The 17,327-nt window shown below is 40.9% G+C and overlaps 1 protein-coding gene and 1 pseudogene across 7 annotated transcripts in view; both read right to left on the reverse strand.

Moving 5' to 3' along the window:
* The window catches only part of PRKAA1 (protein kinase AMP-activated catalytic subunit alpha 1), a 47,604-nt gene extending 30,757 nt beyond the window's left edge, over positions 1 to 16,847 (reverse strand). The window contains exons 1-2 of one of the 7 annotated variants that reach the window (XM_067030919.1): positions 16,606 to 16,738; positions 15,276 to 15,399 (exon numbers count right to left, since the gene is read on the reverse strand). Coding sequence is in view for 2 of the 7 variants with exons in the window: in XM_067030916.1 (XP_066887017.1) it covers positions 16,606 to 16,732 (127 nt within the window). In the remaining 5 variants the exon portion in view is untranslated. Of the gene's footprint in view, positions 1 to 15,267; positions 15,400 to 15,891; positions 16,031 to 16,605 lie in introns of those variants that run through there. The other 6 variants (XM_059063458.2, XM_059063459.2, XM_067030917.1 and 3 more) reach the window with 6 other exon arrangements.
* LOC131754754 (non-histone chromosomal protein HMG-14 pseudogene) lies at positions 1,917 to 15,965 on the reverse strand (annotated as a pseudogene).
* Positions 16,848 to 17,327: the final 480 nt, after the last annotated feature.

Genomic DNA, 17,327 nt, shown 5'->3' on the forward strand with positions numbered 1-17,327 from the left:
CCGGGCTTCCCTGGTGGCGCAGTGTTTGAGAAGCTGCCTGTTAGTGCAGGGGACACGGGTTCGAGCCCTGGTCTGGGAAGATCCCACATGCCACGGAGCAACTAGGCCCGTGAGCCACAACTACTGAGCCTGCGCGTCTGGAGCTTGTGCTCCGCAACAATTGAGGCCACGACAGTGAGAGGCCTGCGCACCACGATGAAGAATGGCCCCCGCTTGCCACAACTAGAGAAAGCCCTCGCACAGAAACGAAGACCCAACACTGCCAAAAATAAATAAATAAATTTTAAAAATAAATAAATAACCCCCCCCCAAGGATTAGGAACCACTGCAGGTTTTTTTAATCACGAGAGCAATGAGATAATTATTTTTTCTAAAAGAAAAAAAAAGACACATTGTTTGCTCCTCACTTAATATGTGCTCTTGCTCTTGATGATTTAACAATAAGAAGTTTAGAATTTTAGAACTAAAGAGAACCTTACAGATCATCGGGTCCAATGGTTTTCAACAATTTAACTTTTCCCCACCAAGCTAACCAAGACAATGAGTGAAGGGGAAAGGATCTTCCGCCCCATGAAACCCCCTGCAGTTGAGAGGTATGGACAGGGGATGGGGTGTTTCCTCATTATTTTGAATTTTTTAAGTATCTGCTACTTTGCTTAAATATTTTAGTTAATAATATTAAATTTAAGGTTAGGTTATACAGATATTTCACAATGGAAGAAAAAGTCTTTGTTAAATAAGACTCAAAGAAAAGTGTTTAAATCAGAGTCCTAACTCAGTCCCTTTCAAGAATGTAACTTACCACATAAGTTCACCTTCCATTTTGTCCAGATCCTTTTTTTTTTTTTTAATAATTGAGATTTTACTGGTTATTGGAGGATCAGCACAGACATTTAAATTGTATACAATTTTTTTTTTCTTGGCTGTGTTGGATCTTTGCTGCTGGGCGTGGGCTTCCTCTAGTTGCGGCGAGCGGGGGCTCCTCTTCTTTGCTGTGCGCAGGCTTCTCACTGCGGTGGCTTCTCTCGTTGGCGGAGCATGGGGTCCAGGCACGCAGGCTTCAGTAGTTGTGGCGCAGCAGTTGTGGCGCACGGGCTCTAGAGCACAGGTTCAGTCGTTGTAGTGCACGGGATTAGTTGCCCCGAGGCACATGGGATCTTCCCGGACCAGGGCTTGAACCCGTGTCCCCTGCATTGGCAGGCAGCTTCTTAACCACTGTGCCACAAGGGAAGTTCCTAAATTGTATACAATTCTTAACATACGTACCAAAAATCTAAAAAATCATGTGGTTGTGATTCTTTTCTGAACAGTTATTCCAGTGACTTTTCAGCTTAAAATTTGGAGGCAAATTTTCCTTGACAGGGTATCAAGTACCAATATCTTCAATTACTGATATGCTGTTACATCGTAAGTCCCACTAATTCACAATCTACTATCATATACACTACATACTCAAATTGTCAATCGTTCACAGCACATTAACAAAGTTACGAGAAGAACTGGACTACCACAACCAAAGATGTTACAGAGTACACAAAATTCTGACCAGGACAGCCAAGATCAAGGAGTGAGTGGTTTGCTTTAGGAAATAATTCAACCAAAAACAACATGGGAAAAGAAGTAATTTAAAGTGTTTAAGACATTAAATGCACAACTGACTCCAAACTGCCATTTAGTGTACTTTGTATTATAGGATATAAAAGCTACCCCTCATCTATGGAATGTTCAGCTGACACCCAAGATAATCAAAGCCTTCCATATTCAATATCCCACTATTTTCTGGTTGTACCAAAAAATAACAACCAGCAAATGATTTCACATCTTAAAAAAAAAAAAGCATTTACCCTTAAAAAATGGCATAAGGTGGGATTCCCTCCTTTTTAAAAATGTTTCTAGAGCTACTAAAACACTTGCATTTACAAAATAGTTGATAAGAATATTCCTCTGGATTGTACAAGCAGGGAGACAGGGACCACTGATAGGACCGGATGTGTGATATTAATCAGAGTTGCTTCTTTCTCTCCTGCTTCATCAGAGTCTGGGCTCTTCTCATTTTTAGTTTCTCTGTTTTCTGCAGGTAAGTCTTCTTTCGTCTCTTGGCTAGCCACTTCAGCCTGTTTTCCCTTTGCTCCCCTTTTCCCTTTCGTCTGCACTTTTTTGGCTGAAGATTTATCCTTTCCTGCTGCCTTTTTTGGCTTCGTTTCCACTTTTGCAGGAGCCGGTATAGCTGACAACCTCACCGATTTCCTCTCGGGCTCCTCCTTTGCCGCTCCCTCTTCGGGGCGGAGATGACCTTCCTCTTGGGCACTGTGGCGGAGGGGCAGCGGGCTCTGGCACGCACAGAGCCTTCGCGAAGCTGGGCTGCCTGGCCACTAAGCCTCCTCCCGCTGCCCGAGCTGCTGGGCCCCGCCCAGATCCTTTCTTAACCTTCACAATACTCCCACAATACAAATCTTCCCAGCAAGTGAGCAAATGTTCAACCACAACATAGTCTAACCCAAAGGATTATCAGGGAATCATAAAGTAAAAGTGCCCTTTTTTTAGAAACATCTTTATTGGAGTATAATGCTTTACAATGGTGTGTTAGTTTCTGCTGTATAACAAAGTGAATCAGCTTTATGTATATACATATATCCCCATATCACCTCACTCTTGCGTCTCCCTCCCACACTCCCTATCCCACCCCTCTAGGTGGTCACAAAGCACCAAGCTGATCTCCCTGTGCTATGCAGCTGCTTCCCACTAGCTATCTATTTTACATTTGGTAGTGTATATACGTCCATGCCACTCTCTCACTTCGTCCCAGCTTACCCTCCCCCATTCCAGTGTCCTCAAGTCCTTTTTCTATGACTGTGTCTTTATTCCTGTCCTGCCCCTAGGCTCTTCAGAACCATTTTTTTCCTTATATTCCATATATATGTGTTAGCATACAGTATTTGTTTTTCTCTTTCTGACTTAATTCACTCTGTATGACAGACTCTAGGTCCACCCACCTCAGTACAAATAACTCAATTTCGTTTCTTTTATGGCTGAGTAATATTCCATTATATATATGTGCCACTTCTTCTTTATCCATTCATCTGTCTATGGACACTTAGGTTGCTTCCATATCCTGGCTACTGTAAATAGTGCTGCGATGAACATTTTGGTACATGACTCTTTGAATTATGGTTTTCTCAGGGTATATGCCCAGTAGTGGGATTGCAGGGTGGTATGGTAGTTCTATTTTTAGTTTTTAAAGGAACCTCCATACTGTTCTCCGTAGTGGCTGCATTAATTTACGTTCCCACCAACAGTGCAAGAGGGTTCCCTTTTCTCCACACCCTCTCCAGCATTTATTGTTTGTAGATTTTTCTGATGATGGCCATTCTGACCAGTGTGAGGTGATACCTCACTGCAGTTTTGATTTGCATTTCTCTAATGATTAGTGACATTGAGCATTCTTTCATGTGTTTGTTGGCAATCTGTGAAACACAAAAGACCCCGAATAGCGAAAGCAATCTTGAGAAAGAAAAACGGAGCTGTTGGAATCAGCTCCCTGACTTCAGACTATACAACAAAGCTACAGTAATCAAGACAGTATGGTACTGGCACAAAAACAGAAATATAGATCAATGGAACAGGACAGAAAGCCCAGATATAAACCCATGCACATATGGTCACCTTATCTTTGATAAAGGAGGCAAGAACATACAATGGAGAAAAGACAGCCTCTTCAATAAGTGGTGCTGGGGACATGTAAAAGAATGAAATTAGAACACTCCCTAACACCATACACAAAATCAACTCAAAATGGATTAAAGACCTAAATGTAAAAAAAAAAAAAAAATCCTAAATATAAGGCCAGACACTATAAAACTCTTAGAGGAAAACATAAGCAGAACACTCTGTGACATAAATCTCAGCAAGATCCTTTTTGACCCACCTCCTAGAGAAATGGAAATAAAAACAAAAATAAACAAATGGGACCTAATGAAACTTAAAAGCTTTTGCACAGCAAAAGAAACCATAAACAAGACAAAAGGACAACCCTCAGAATGGGAGAAAATATTTGCAAACGAAGCAACTGACAAAGGATTAATCTCCAAAAAGTACCATTTTTAAACTACTAGAATGTAAAGGGAATCTCTAACTTTTCTTGTAAGTACCATTTACATAGTTCACCTAATCTCAAAACCATCCATGGCTGGCCAATAGGCACATGAAAAGATGCTCAACTTTGCTAATCATCAGAGAAATACAAATCAAAACCACAATGAGATATCACATCACACCTGTCAGAATGGCTATCATCAAAAAGTCTACAAATAACAAATGTTGGCAAGGATGTGGAAAAAAGGGAACCCTTGTACACTGCTGGTGGGAATGCAAATTGGCACAGCCACTGTGGAAAATAGTATGGAGGTTCCTCAGAAAACTAAAAGTAGAACTACCATATGATCCAGCAATACCACTCCTGGGGTATATATCTGAAGAAAACAAAAACACTAATTCAAAAAGATACATGCACCCCAATGTTCATAGCAGCACTATTTACAATAGCCAAGACATGGAAGCAACCTAAGTGTCCATCAACAGATGAATGAATAAATAAGATGTGGTGTATATATAATATATATATATATATATATATATATATATATATCCATATACACACAATGGACTATTACTCAGCCATAAAAAGGAATGATATTTTGCCATTTACAACAATGTGGATTCACCTGGAGGGTATTATGCTATGAAATAAGTCAGACAGAAAGACAAATACTGTATATCATCTCTTATATATAGAATCTAAAAAATAAAACAAACTAGTGAATATAACAAAACAGAAACAGACTCACAGATATACAGAACAAACTAGTGGTTACCAGTAGGGAGAGGGAGGTGGGGAGGGGCAAGACAGAGGTAGGGGATGAAGAGGTACAAACTGTGTATCAATATGAAATAAATAATCTACAAGGATATATTGTACAGCACAGGGAATATAGCTAACATTTTATAATAACTTTAAATGGAGTATAAATCTATAAAAATTTTGAATCACTATGTTGTATACCTGAAATGAATATAATACTGTAAATCAACTATACCTCGATTTAAAAAAAAAAAAGAACCATTCATAGCTAAGAAATTATAGAAGCTTCCTGAAAGATGGCACAGTAACAGAATGTACTGGATATATTTCCATCAAAACATTATTAAAATATATATGAAACCAATGAGGAAGAAAAACCTATAGTCACAGCTGAAATGAACTGTAGAAATCAAGCACATTCTAATTTCTGATAAGGTTTTCTCCAGTCTCCAGTACCAATCAGATGTGATTAAGAGGAGTCAACTTGACTGTTAAACCCTAATTCAGGAAGTATCTTCTTTCTGAGACCTAATTTATTGATACTGAGTAAGTACTAATCTCATCTGTCCCAACTACCCCCCAAAACTTCAAGCATGGCTTAGTAGGAACCTTTTCCCATTAACTGCACAACTGAAACAGAACTGGGAAATAGCAACAATTAATATTGGCAGAATCCATTTAGGTCTAAACTCCAATTCATCACCCAATTCATCAACTGGCTGATGAAACTCCAATTCATTGACCAGTCTCTTCTTATACCATACTCTGCTTAATTTATTTTCAACCCCAATTAACTTTAAGAAATAATTAGGGCTTATCTGAAACTCTTTGATGTACATTCTGTCATTAAATAAGGACCTGGAATAGGAGATTCAAACCATTCGCTCAAATTCATTCATTTGGCCTTATGTATCTACTACACGTAGCATCTACTACACGCCAGTTAACGCTGCCAGGGAAAGTACCAATAGAAAGCAGCCTGGGTCCCGGGGACCTTCCTGGCCTCTGAAGAGGACCAAAGTAACTGTAAGGTAAGAAACACCAAAATGAGTACAAAAGAATTAAACAAGCAAACAAAAAGAATGGACATTAATAATGCTCGCTTGAGAAATATGTGAATGTTTTAGGAAAATTATTAACTATTTCATGGTGATAAGAAAATAAAGAAGTTATGAAATAAGAGAGTGCAAGACAAACTTTACAACAGAACAACTAAAATCATTTAGAAAGCAGTAAGTTGCAGCAGATATGTGATAGAAAATTTTATGGAGCACATACCAAAAAGTTAGGAAGAAATTAGCAAGAGTAGGAGGGAAGGTGATAGACAAGGCATAGGGAATCAAGTAAAATTCAACTCATGAGTAATAAGGAGTAGAATATCATTCCACCTATAAATAACAGATGCCCCCCCCCAAAAAAATAAAGAAGGCAGAATAAACAAAATGAAATCAATCACCAGACAATCAAGGTATAGCTCAACTTTTTTCTAAAACTTGAGCATTTTATCAAATTATAAATTAATTAGAAGTATAGAGGCATAACTTCTTCACTTTTGAAACAGTGGAAGAAATCACAAAAGTGTGACTGTATAAATATTCCAACAAAAATTAAGACAATGTCAGGGAGAGGGAAGGTGTCATGACAACAACTGTAAAGAGATCATTCAAATTCTCACACATACACAGACATTCCAAACTAAGTCACTAGGAAGAGTACATGATCAGTTTGGGTTTTTTTGTTTTTGTTTTAATATTTACCTATTTATTTGGTTATTTATTTATTTGGCACTGGGTCTTAGTTGTGGCAGGCAGGCTCCTTAGTTGTGGCATGCGAACTCCCAGTTGCTGCATGCATATGGGATCTAGTTCCCTGACCAGGGATAGAACCCAGGCCCCCTGCGTTGGGAGTGCGGAGTCTTAACCACTGCACTACCAGGGAAGTCCCAACACTTTGGTTCTTTTAATGGAATATTAGTATAATAATTCCTTTTTCATGGCTGTGTAAACCAACGGTACATTTTAGGGTAATAAAAGGGTAATTAATGTCCTAGAAGAGCATTAAGGGTGCTATTTTTTTTTAATTTGTTTTCCTCTACTTGTAATTTAACTTAGAATTAAGTAAATGAAAAAATGTGCATACATATGTTTATTACAGTGTCTTATGTAAGAACAAATACTGCAATTAACCTAAATGACCAATTTCAGAGAACAGTTTAACATACTGTCATTCCAACATAACAGACTCTCATAGAAAAACTACATGAAATGCTCTCATAAACATGAAAAGAACAAACAAAAATTGTATATGTATCCTACACTTTCCAGCAATACAAAAATATTTACATAAAAATGATAATGTGCTATAATTAAAATAGTTGATCTTTTTTTCAAAGTTTACTTACTTTTTAATATTCTTTTCAATTAAGAAAGATTTCAAAGAAAAGGAAAAAACAATGATAGGTATTAACAGATTCATCTTTTTCAGGGGTAGGGCTAAGCACCCAATTCCACTTCCACATGAGAAGGCGATCTGTGTACAGAGCATGGGCTTTGCAGTCACAAAGACCTGGGCTTTGGTCCTGCATTCCTGCATGAAGGTATTTACTAAATGTTTGACTTGAACTAGTTAAATTACTTCAAACTTCTATTCAAAGCCAGAATACCACGTACTCCATAAGGGTGACATGAAGTAGGCTTTGTAAAGCACTTTCCATAGACACCGGCACAGTTAAGTGCTCAATAAAGAAAGAGTGGCTACTGCTATTTAGGGTTATTTATTTTCTATTGTTCCCAAACCTGTCCCCCATTCCTAGCTAATCAGTCTTAAATTTTCTGATTTAATCCTATATAGCCAATCTTATCTCAGCTCTTTGATTTGTCACTTTTATCCACTTCGATCCAGGTACCTAATAAGTACTAAATAAATAATAGCTGTAATTTCTATGCATCTAGTTTCCATCCCCATAAGCTTCTATCTCACAAACCTGCTCCATCCTCCTCCATTCCATCAATACCAGAGATTTCTAGCTTCCAAAGTTCAACCCATTTCCTAACTTTGGTTAATTTTCAACATAATATTGCTAGACATATATATACATAGTGCCAAGTCCTTGACAGGGATTTCACCTACTACCCAAAAGCTATAGAAACACTTATTCTGTCATAGAAGAGCACAGAGGTGAAAACAGGTTCATTTGACTTAAGTTGAAATCAGATTTTTTTAAATGACTACTACTTTTTTTTTTTTTTTTTTTTTTTTTGGGGTACGCGGGCCTCTCACTGCTGTGGCCTCTCCCGTTGTAGAGCACAGGCTCCGGACGCACAGGCTCAGTGGCCATGGCTCACGGGCCCAACCGCTCCGCGGCATGTGGGATCTTCCCGGACCGGGGCACGAACCCGTGTCCCATCGGCAGGCGGATTCTCAACCACTGCACCACCAGGGAAGCCCAGACTATTACTTTAAAAAATATAAATCTAGTTGATTTATAATACATAATTAAGGTATACAACTCACTAGTTAATATTCATGACATACCCACTTTGTACCCAAACATACTGACTCTAACTCTCACCAACCCTGGAAGACTAGTATTATTAGCAACACTTTACAAGTAACTGAGGCACAGGAAGATGAAATAACTTACCCAAAGTTACACAGCTAGTGATTGACAAAGCAAAAATACAAAGCCAGATCTGTCTCAAAAACCTGTGTTTTGGGCTTCCCTGGTGGCACAGTGGTTGAGAGTCCGCCTGCCGATGCAGGGGACACGGGTTCGTGCCCCGGTCCGGGAAGATCCCACATGCCGCGGAGCAGCTGGGACCGTGAGCCATGGCCGCTGAGCCTGCGCATCCGGAGCCTGTGCTCCGCAACAGGAGAGGCCACAACAGTGAGAGGCCCGCGTACCGAAAAAAAAAAAAAAAAAAAAAAGACAAAAACCTGTGCTTTTTCCAAAAAGGGTAAGTGAAATGTGATATTTTTTAAAAGATAATCCTCAAAAGAATATTACATAGTATAATAATACTAAATATCCTTTTAATAAAACATAAATAGAAGTTGAACATATAAGCAGAACCCTTAATTTAAAAGAATAGACTGAATTCCCCATACTAATAAGACTTATTCTAAAAATTCATTCATATATTTAAGAAAAAGTTATTGAGCACCCACACCTACTATGTGCCATACACTGCTACTACGACCTTTTTCTTGTATATGAAAAATAAGTCCAGTCTAATAAAAACCTGCTTCCTATTGATTTCAATGTTTTAAAACAAGATACCAAAGAAGACATTTTATTCATTCTATTAAACCAGTTTAAAAGTTACTCAAAAAGTACAATTGATCCTTGAACAACACGGGTTTGAACTGCAAGAGTCCATTTATACTAGGATTTTTTTCAGTAAATAAACATTCAGCCTCCCTATCCCCGTATGCAGAACCTGAGGGTATGGAGAGCCGACTGTACTATGTCGCTTAATATAAGGGACTTGAGCATCCACAGATTTTGGTATCCTCAGGGACTCCTGGAACCAATCCCTCACAGATACTGAGGGATGACTTCATCATAAGGGAGAAATTAAGAACATAAAACTAAAAGCACATAGGGATTTCCCTGGCGGTCCAGTGGTTAGGACTCAGGGCTTTCACTGCCAGGCCCTGGGTTCAAGCCCTGGTCAGGGAACTAAGATCCCGCAAGCTGTGCACCACGGCCAAATAAATAAATAAATAAAAGCACATAAACTGTAATGGCAAGTGCAGTGGGTTGAAAAGTGTCCCCCTCCCCACAAACTCACGTCTACTATAACCACAGAATGGGATCTTATTTGGAAATAGGGTCTTTGGGGGTGTACGTAGTTAAGGATCTCAGGATGAAATCATTCTAGACGTAGGGTGGGCTCCATGTCTAATGACTGGTGTCCTTATAAGAAAAGGAGAGAACACAAGCACGCACACACAAATGGGGCCATGTGAAGACAAGCGGAGAATGGAGTTTTGCTACCACAAGCCAAGGAACACCAGGAGCCACGAGAAGCTGGAAGAGGCAAGAAACAGATTCTCCCCTAAAGCCTTCAGAGGGAGTGTAACCCTACTAAACCCTTGATTTCGGACTTATGGCCTCCAGAACTCCAAAACAATTTCTGTTGTTTTAAGCCACCCAGTTTGTGGTACTTTGTTACTGCAGCCCTAGGAAACTGATAGGTTTATGATATTCACCATTAAAATCAACAAGTTAACAAAAGTTAATCTTTTTTGAAAACAGGTTTTCTAAACTGAACTACACATGTCCAAGAATTCTTTTTTTTTTACAATAAATTTATTCATTTATTTATTTTTGGCTGCATTGGGTCTTCATTGCTGCACGCAGGCTTTCTCTAGTTGCAGCGAGTGGGGGCTACTCTTTGTTGCAGTGCGTGGGCTTCTCATTGTGGTGGCTTCTCTTGTTGCAGAGTACAGGCTCTAGGCACGTGGGCTTCAGTAGTTGTGGCTCACAGGCTCAGTAGTTGTGGCTCACAGGCTCTAGAGCGCAGGCTCAGTAGTTGTGGCGCACGGGCTTAGTTGCTCCGCGGCATGTGGGATCTTTCCGGACCAGGGATTGAACCCATGTCCCCTGCATTGGCAGGCGGATTCTTTTTTTTTTTTTTTTTAATAAATTTATTTATTTTATTTATTTATTTTTGGCTGTGTTGGGTCTTTGTTGCTGCACATGGGCTTTCTCTAGTTGTGGCGAGCAGGGGCTACTCTTCATTGCAGTGAGTGAGCTTCTCATTGCGGTGCACGTGTTGTGGAGCACGGGCTCTAGGCACGTGGGCTTCAGTAGTTGCAGCATACAGGCTCAGTAGTTGTGGCTTGCAGGTTCTAGAGCACAGGCTCAATAGTTGTGGAGCATGGGCTTAGTTGCTCGGCAGGCGGATTCTTAACCACTGTGCCACCAGGGAAGTCCCATCCGAGAATTCTTAAATGGAACACAGCGATGATGGGGAACCAAGCAAATGTTCACCTTGTATGAGCATCAGTTACTCCCTATGCCCTCACACAGTGACATCCATGGGAGTTACTTCTTGCTCCCAGGCTATTATGTTCCAGCTCCTAGGGTTTTCTGCTTTTTGAAGTTGTGTCTCATCCTTCACAGCCTACCAGGAGTCAACTCACAGCCTCCTCTCCAATGTTCTAATTTCAGGATTCTAAGTTTCTATGGGCTAGAAAAAATCATAAAACTAAAATTATTAGAATAGATTTTCTAAAGTATGCTCTACAAAACACTAGGACTGGAGACTCTCCACAGAAAAAGATTTCATAATCAAGGAGTCTGGGAAAGGATGTCTGCTCTCCCTTTTGGAAACTCATTATACATATTAACACAGTAATGGCTCTAAAGAGCCCTGCCGCAAAGAAACCTATCAAACGTTTAACCTGGTATTTCCCAGTCTTAATTGGATACAGGTTTTTCCCTCAAAAGTTTTAAAATATGTCCCAACATTGATGACTCTAAATATTTTCTCTTTCAGATTAGGCAGTATCTCCTATTATTCTCGCTTTTTCTTCCCAGCAAAATCTTACTAATTTAAGGCCATAATATAATATGTCACGTTTTCCTTACTTGTAGGAACACAGATATCTGCCTTGAACCCAACTGCCAACATACTTCAGCATTAGAATTTCAGTAGCGTAATACTTTTGAAAATATAGTTACCTTATTATAGCTTAGGAAACACATTATCACATTTGATCCTCACAATAAACCTATGATGCAGGTAATATGAGGTTCTGGGAGATTAATTTGTTGAAGTAAAGCTATTAACTGATCAAGTTGGAACCGGTCTTCTAATTAGAAATATTCCAAGTCTTGGACCTCTCTGCTCTACCGCACCATCAAAGTGCAGTGGGAAGGGAAAAAAAGCCTTGGCACAATATCAAAACCTAAACTGTTTTCTCAAAACTAGGCTAAAGATTCTCCAGTGACTTAACTCAGTTGCAGCCAAATTAACTGCTGCTCCATAAGTCAATCAGTGCAGTAAATGGACTTTGTCAGGAATATGCATTACTAAGATATTTCTCCCCTTTTCCAAAGCTCGAAACGTTACCCTTCAGACTGTCACTGTTTTACAGTAATGCTAAGATGTTGCTTTTGAGTGAAATGGAAGACAGGTATTTCTGCCATGGAAGACTTGAGTCATTCACAGCAAAGATTACCAGAATTCACAATGTCTCCCGCACAACAACGGCAACAGATGAGTCAACTAAATATTAGCTAACAACCTGTTACTGCTTTCTAAAGGGAACTTTGTCTAACTGTAGAACAGTGTAACAGATACTCTTCTAATCAGCTATGTAATCCTGAAGTAAAACAAGATCATACTTTGAAAGAGAGAATTTTAAATACTGATAAAGAGATGCCACAAAGATGGAAATATTTACTAAAGATATTCTAATCACCCAACCATTTCATTCTCACTCTAAAATTGAAAAAAAAAAAATCTCACTGCTAAAAGTATCAGTGAAATAACTTAATCCTAGAGAGGGATGAATTTTAAAAGCTATAGGTGGAAATGTGAGAAAGGTACCTTTCCTTAACCAAACATTTTAGGCACCCCAAAAGGCAAACCAAATACCCATGTTCCACCCAACAGCAGTTTAAGCAGTAAAACATTACAGATGCAACTGAAGTCCAGTCTGACTCCTCCCAGATTCCTTTCTCCTTTCTCTCTCCCTAGAGGTTACCACTATCTTGAATGTGGTGTTTGTCTTTCCCACAGGTATGAATCCATAAACGATCCAGTAACAATGTTTTCATACGGTTATTTTACAACTTTAATTTTATATAAGCTTTTGAATACATAATACCTGCATTACACAATTCAAAACTATAAAAAGATATACAGTGACATGTCCCTCTGCTACCTAGTTCCCCTCCCCTGAACAACTAATGTAACAGTTTCGTGTGTATCTTTAAAGAGACACTCTATATATATGCAAGTAGTTACACTTACTTTAATTTGTCCCTGATCTTTATACACAAATGGTAGGAATACTATATACTTTGTTCTACTAACCCCTTATTTTTTCCTCTTAAAAATACACATTGGAGGGCTTCCCTGGTGGCGCAGTGGTTGAGAATCCGCCTGCCGATGCAGGGGACACGGGTTCGTGCCCCAGTCCGGGAAGATCCCACATGCCGCGGAGCAGCTGGGCCTGTGAGCCATGGCCGCTGAGCCTGCGCGTCCGGAGCCTGTGCTCCGCAAAGGGAGAGGCCACAACAGTGAGAGGCCCGCGTACCACCAAAAATAAAAATTAAAAAAAAAAAAACACATTGGAAACTGTTCCCTCTATTATATGAAGTCTCTTGCTTTTTTTCCTTTTCTCCTAATGTTTGCAAGGTATACCACTGTATGGATAAACCATAATTTAACTATTGTCCTACTAGAAAGGTTATTTCCAATCTTTGTATTTACAAACAATATGACAATGAATAACTCATTATTTCATACACCTATAGGATAAATTCCTAGAAGTTGAATTGCTGGGTTAACTTTAATAAATACTGTCATACTCTATAGAGGTGGTACCAATTTGTACTCCTACCAGTAATGCATGAGTGTTTTTGCATGTTTTTAAATTTTATATGAATAACATGACTATATATAGTCTTCAACTTCTTGTTTTTGTGGCCTAACCTTATATACTTGAAATTTACCCATGCTGATATATATAGCTCTAATTCACATATCGATTTTTTACTTAAAGAAGCTTTTAAGTAACTTCTTTGATTCATTCAGTCACCTATTTATCTGAAATTGCAGTTTTATATAGAAATACTCACCAAATTAATAAATAGATTGTGTATAAACAACTCATTTGCCAAAGATTACCCACCCTACTAAAGAGGCATCTTCTTTTGGAAAACTAACAAAAACTGTCATTTAAATTTACTGCAATAGTAACAGGACTCTGTTCATCCATGCTTTTATAATTGTTCTACCTGGGAGGAAAGGGGAGTAGACCCCACAAGGGAGGGGAGACTAACACCTTGACAACCGGGGGGGGGGGGGCAGGGGGGGAGGAAAAAGTATCTTGGAAATAATAAGATAATTCAAGCATAATCCCAAACTAACCCTAGTTGTCTATTTAAAGTTTCCTCTCAAAATGTTACCATTAAGTTACCAAAGGATTTTTTTTAAACCTGTAACAAGAAACAAAATAATTCATATGAATTTAAAGTCCTCTCTGCCCCCCCCAATAAGTTACCTATAAGATGGAATACCATATCGGGAATTTTTCTGCATATCTGTATCACATCCTCTATTAGACTCCTTTTCTATGTTAAATTTAGCAATGTGTATGATTAATTTTAAAACCCCTATCTAATCCAAATTGTCTCCATTGAAATATGTGGCTAATCATATAATTTATAAGAATTCTTGTCAAATTCTTGGCTACTGTAAGTTACCATCGTCACCACTACAGTGGCTATTTTTGCTTGCTCACTGGGCAGCTATGTCCCCCTTCCTCTCTTCTAAAAAAAACCCATTTCTGTGTAGGTATCTACTCTGTCCTCCCCATACTATTCACACGTCCAAGAGTGGGCCATATTCCTCTAAGGGTAATACCATCTCCCCTGCTAGTGCCTACTTACAGGAACACAAGCCTATGCCAGTTAGCACAAGGTATCCCTGGCCAGAGGGACTCATTGAGCCAATGAGACTCCTGAGGGCTATGCTGGGGCTTCCTTGCTCTGGACAGAGAACCACAGAAGGAGATGTTCTTGGCTAGGCCGAGTTGGATTTTCTTATTTGGGGCAGAAAGCATCGCAACTGTTTAACAACTTTAAAAAATGCACTGGTTGAAGATTTCGACCACCATCAATTAATGTATTTATGAACAAATGAACCATATCTATAAAACCTATGATCCTTTGACTAATACTGGCCTTTCTATATTTGGAGAGATTGTTGACTTTGACAGTGTGTGGTATTTCAAGAGAAGCACATGTGGAGGAGTGAATGTTCAGGAACAGCAGTCACTGGAGGGATTCAAGGCACAGCCACATCACAGATCAAACCCAGGAAATGAGAAATATCCTCTTGCTTTCCTATCTGCCATGCCAAAAGCCACCTAGCCAATAAGAAAGTGAGACCTGACTCTGCTCAGGTCTATATTAGGAAAACAATGAGTATCCTAATCCAAACAGAACTCTGGGAGGGGTGAAGGCATCAAAACTGTCATTACTATTTGGGTGGCATTAATGAGTATTTCTTACAAATACTTATAAACTAAAAGTTTGTAATCGCTAACAAGTAAAGAGACAACATCGCCAAAAATAAATAACTTCAAAAGCACAGAAACATCTTACTGGCCTAATACAGACCCACCCTAATGGCTGTTATTACCCTATTCTGGCATTTGCTTCTTACTTTCTTACATTGTTGGCCTTGCTGATTTTCTTAAGAAGGTTTAGGCAGTTGCTCCCCTGTGGGCTACACAGCAATTTTCCAGTTCTATGACTCAGAAAGAGCAAGAGAAGGAAGGGCTCTCCTCTTCCATCCCTAGATAAAATCAGAAAATGTTTATTTAGCTCCGATAGAGCAAGGCTCAGTTAGTTAATTCACTGTACAGACTTTCACAAACTTTTTTCTCTTTCAAGTCAAATATTTACCAAGAACTTAGTATATTCAAGTCACAGGCTATTTATCCAAAGCCAACGCATGAATTATTTTTATCAGTTCCATACTTCCTTCCTCTACACCCCGAATAACAAAGTCAAATATTTTGAAGGAAAATATATTTATGCCTCACAAAATTTGCAATTAAACTTTTTGTGCCAGCATTGGTGGACTGGAGAGCAAGTCTGTTATTTCCGGAATACTGTATTGAAACACAAAGGTAAGCGATTCCACTTTTCTTTAAAAAAAATTTTTTTTCAAGTAATGTACATAAGACTATTTATTAAAATATAAATATCCTGTGAAAATAAACGGAAACTAACTGCATCAGTGAATTAATACACACTATCTGGAAGCAAAATGTGAACTGCCTACCAGGTTTGGTAATTCAGAAACACTGAAGGCACGGCGTCTGCATTCAGACCATAAACCAAGGATCGCAAATACATGTAGGACCAGTTTATATTCATTAACTGCTCCGAAAAAAATTAGTGATCCTTTCTGACGAGATGGCCTTTTTTTAAAAAAAAAAAAACTCTGTAAACTACTCCCCAAAGAAACCTTACTTCGGGGGAACACATTTCACACTTGAGAATTAGCCAGGGCAGGTAAGTCAACAGCCTTCTGAAGAGGACGGAAATATGGACAATGCCGAGGACGGCCAGGGAACCGATGGGCTGGCCCTGAGGCGAGGGAGCACAGCTGGGACGAACGGCGGGCCGCCTCTCCAGGGTTCCCGGCCAAGACCCCGGCGCCCCCACCCAGCTTAAGGGAGCGGGTAGTGCAGCCCCCGACCGTCCGGCCTGGGAAAGTTCGCACGTCTGCATCCCCGCCCCTCGCACGGACGAGCCCCTCTGGCCGCCGCACCGTCGCCATGGCGACCAGTCCCCACCCCACCCCCGCCCTCCCTGGGGGCGCAGCTCCGCAGTCCCGCCGTGGCCTCCGGCTCTACTCCGGCCGGAACCTGGACAGGGACTGCCGAGCCCGGGGGACGAGGAACGCAAGGGGCGGGGGAGGATGAAGAGATGCGAAAGGCGGAAGTCACCCGGATCCCGGGCTGGGCCCGAGCCTTGCCCCGGAGGTCCTCACCCTTCACTTTGCCGAACGTCCCGACCCCCAACGTGTCTCCCAGGATGTAGTGGCCGATCTTCACCCGCCCGTCGTGTTTCTGCTTCTCGGCTGTCGCCATCTTTCTCCAGGAACTGAGTCTGCGCATGGCGCCGCGGGAGGGGGCGGAGGGGGCGGGCAGGGCCGCGCCGGGGGCGGGCGGGGAGAGGGTGGGGACGCGGGAGGGGAGCAGCGCCGCCGAGCCACCGCCCTGCGCCGTCAGCCGTGTCCCCGCAGCCGGCCGTCGGGCGCAGACGCTCCCCCTGGCGGGGCTGGCGGGGGTCTCTGGGAGGGGCCCCGGTACCTCGCTCCATGCCCTGCATCCTTGAGGCATCGGGCGCCCGCCCACCTGCGCGCGGGAGGGGGCTTCCTGGATTGCAGAGAAGCGCCGCAGCCCCTCGGCTCCTTTCCTCTGGTAGAGTCTCTGCAGGCAGTGGTCTCCCCTAATTATTACTCCGGAGTCGTGGGGACCGCTCCCCTTACTGATTCCAAGGTGGGGAGATGGGCACTGGGGAAGTTGCTTGGGTGAGGCAGATATGTGGCTTGTTATCAGTGCAGCGTGAATTGAAACATGGCTGGAGACACCACCCTGCCACTGTTTTCTAACCTTTTCATTTTTCCTGTTCGGATGGAATCTATAATAAGCCCCTGGGAGTTGTCACTTGCATATTTGATGAAGTTTCCTTTTCCTCCCCCCCACCTGC

This window comes from Kogia breviceps, chromosome 4 (assembly GCF_026419965.1).
Source record: "Kogia breviceps isolate mKogBre1 chromosome 4, mKogBre1 haplotype 1, whole genome shotgun sequence".
In the NCBI taxonomy this organism is placed as follows: domain Eukaryota; kingdom Metazoa; phylum Chordata; class Mammalia; order Artiodactyla; family Physeteridae; genus Kogia; species Kogia breviceps.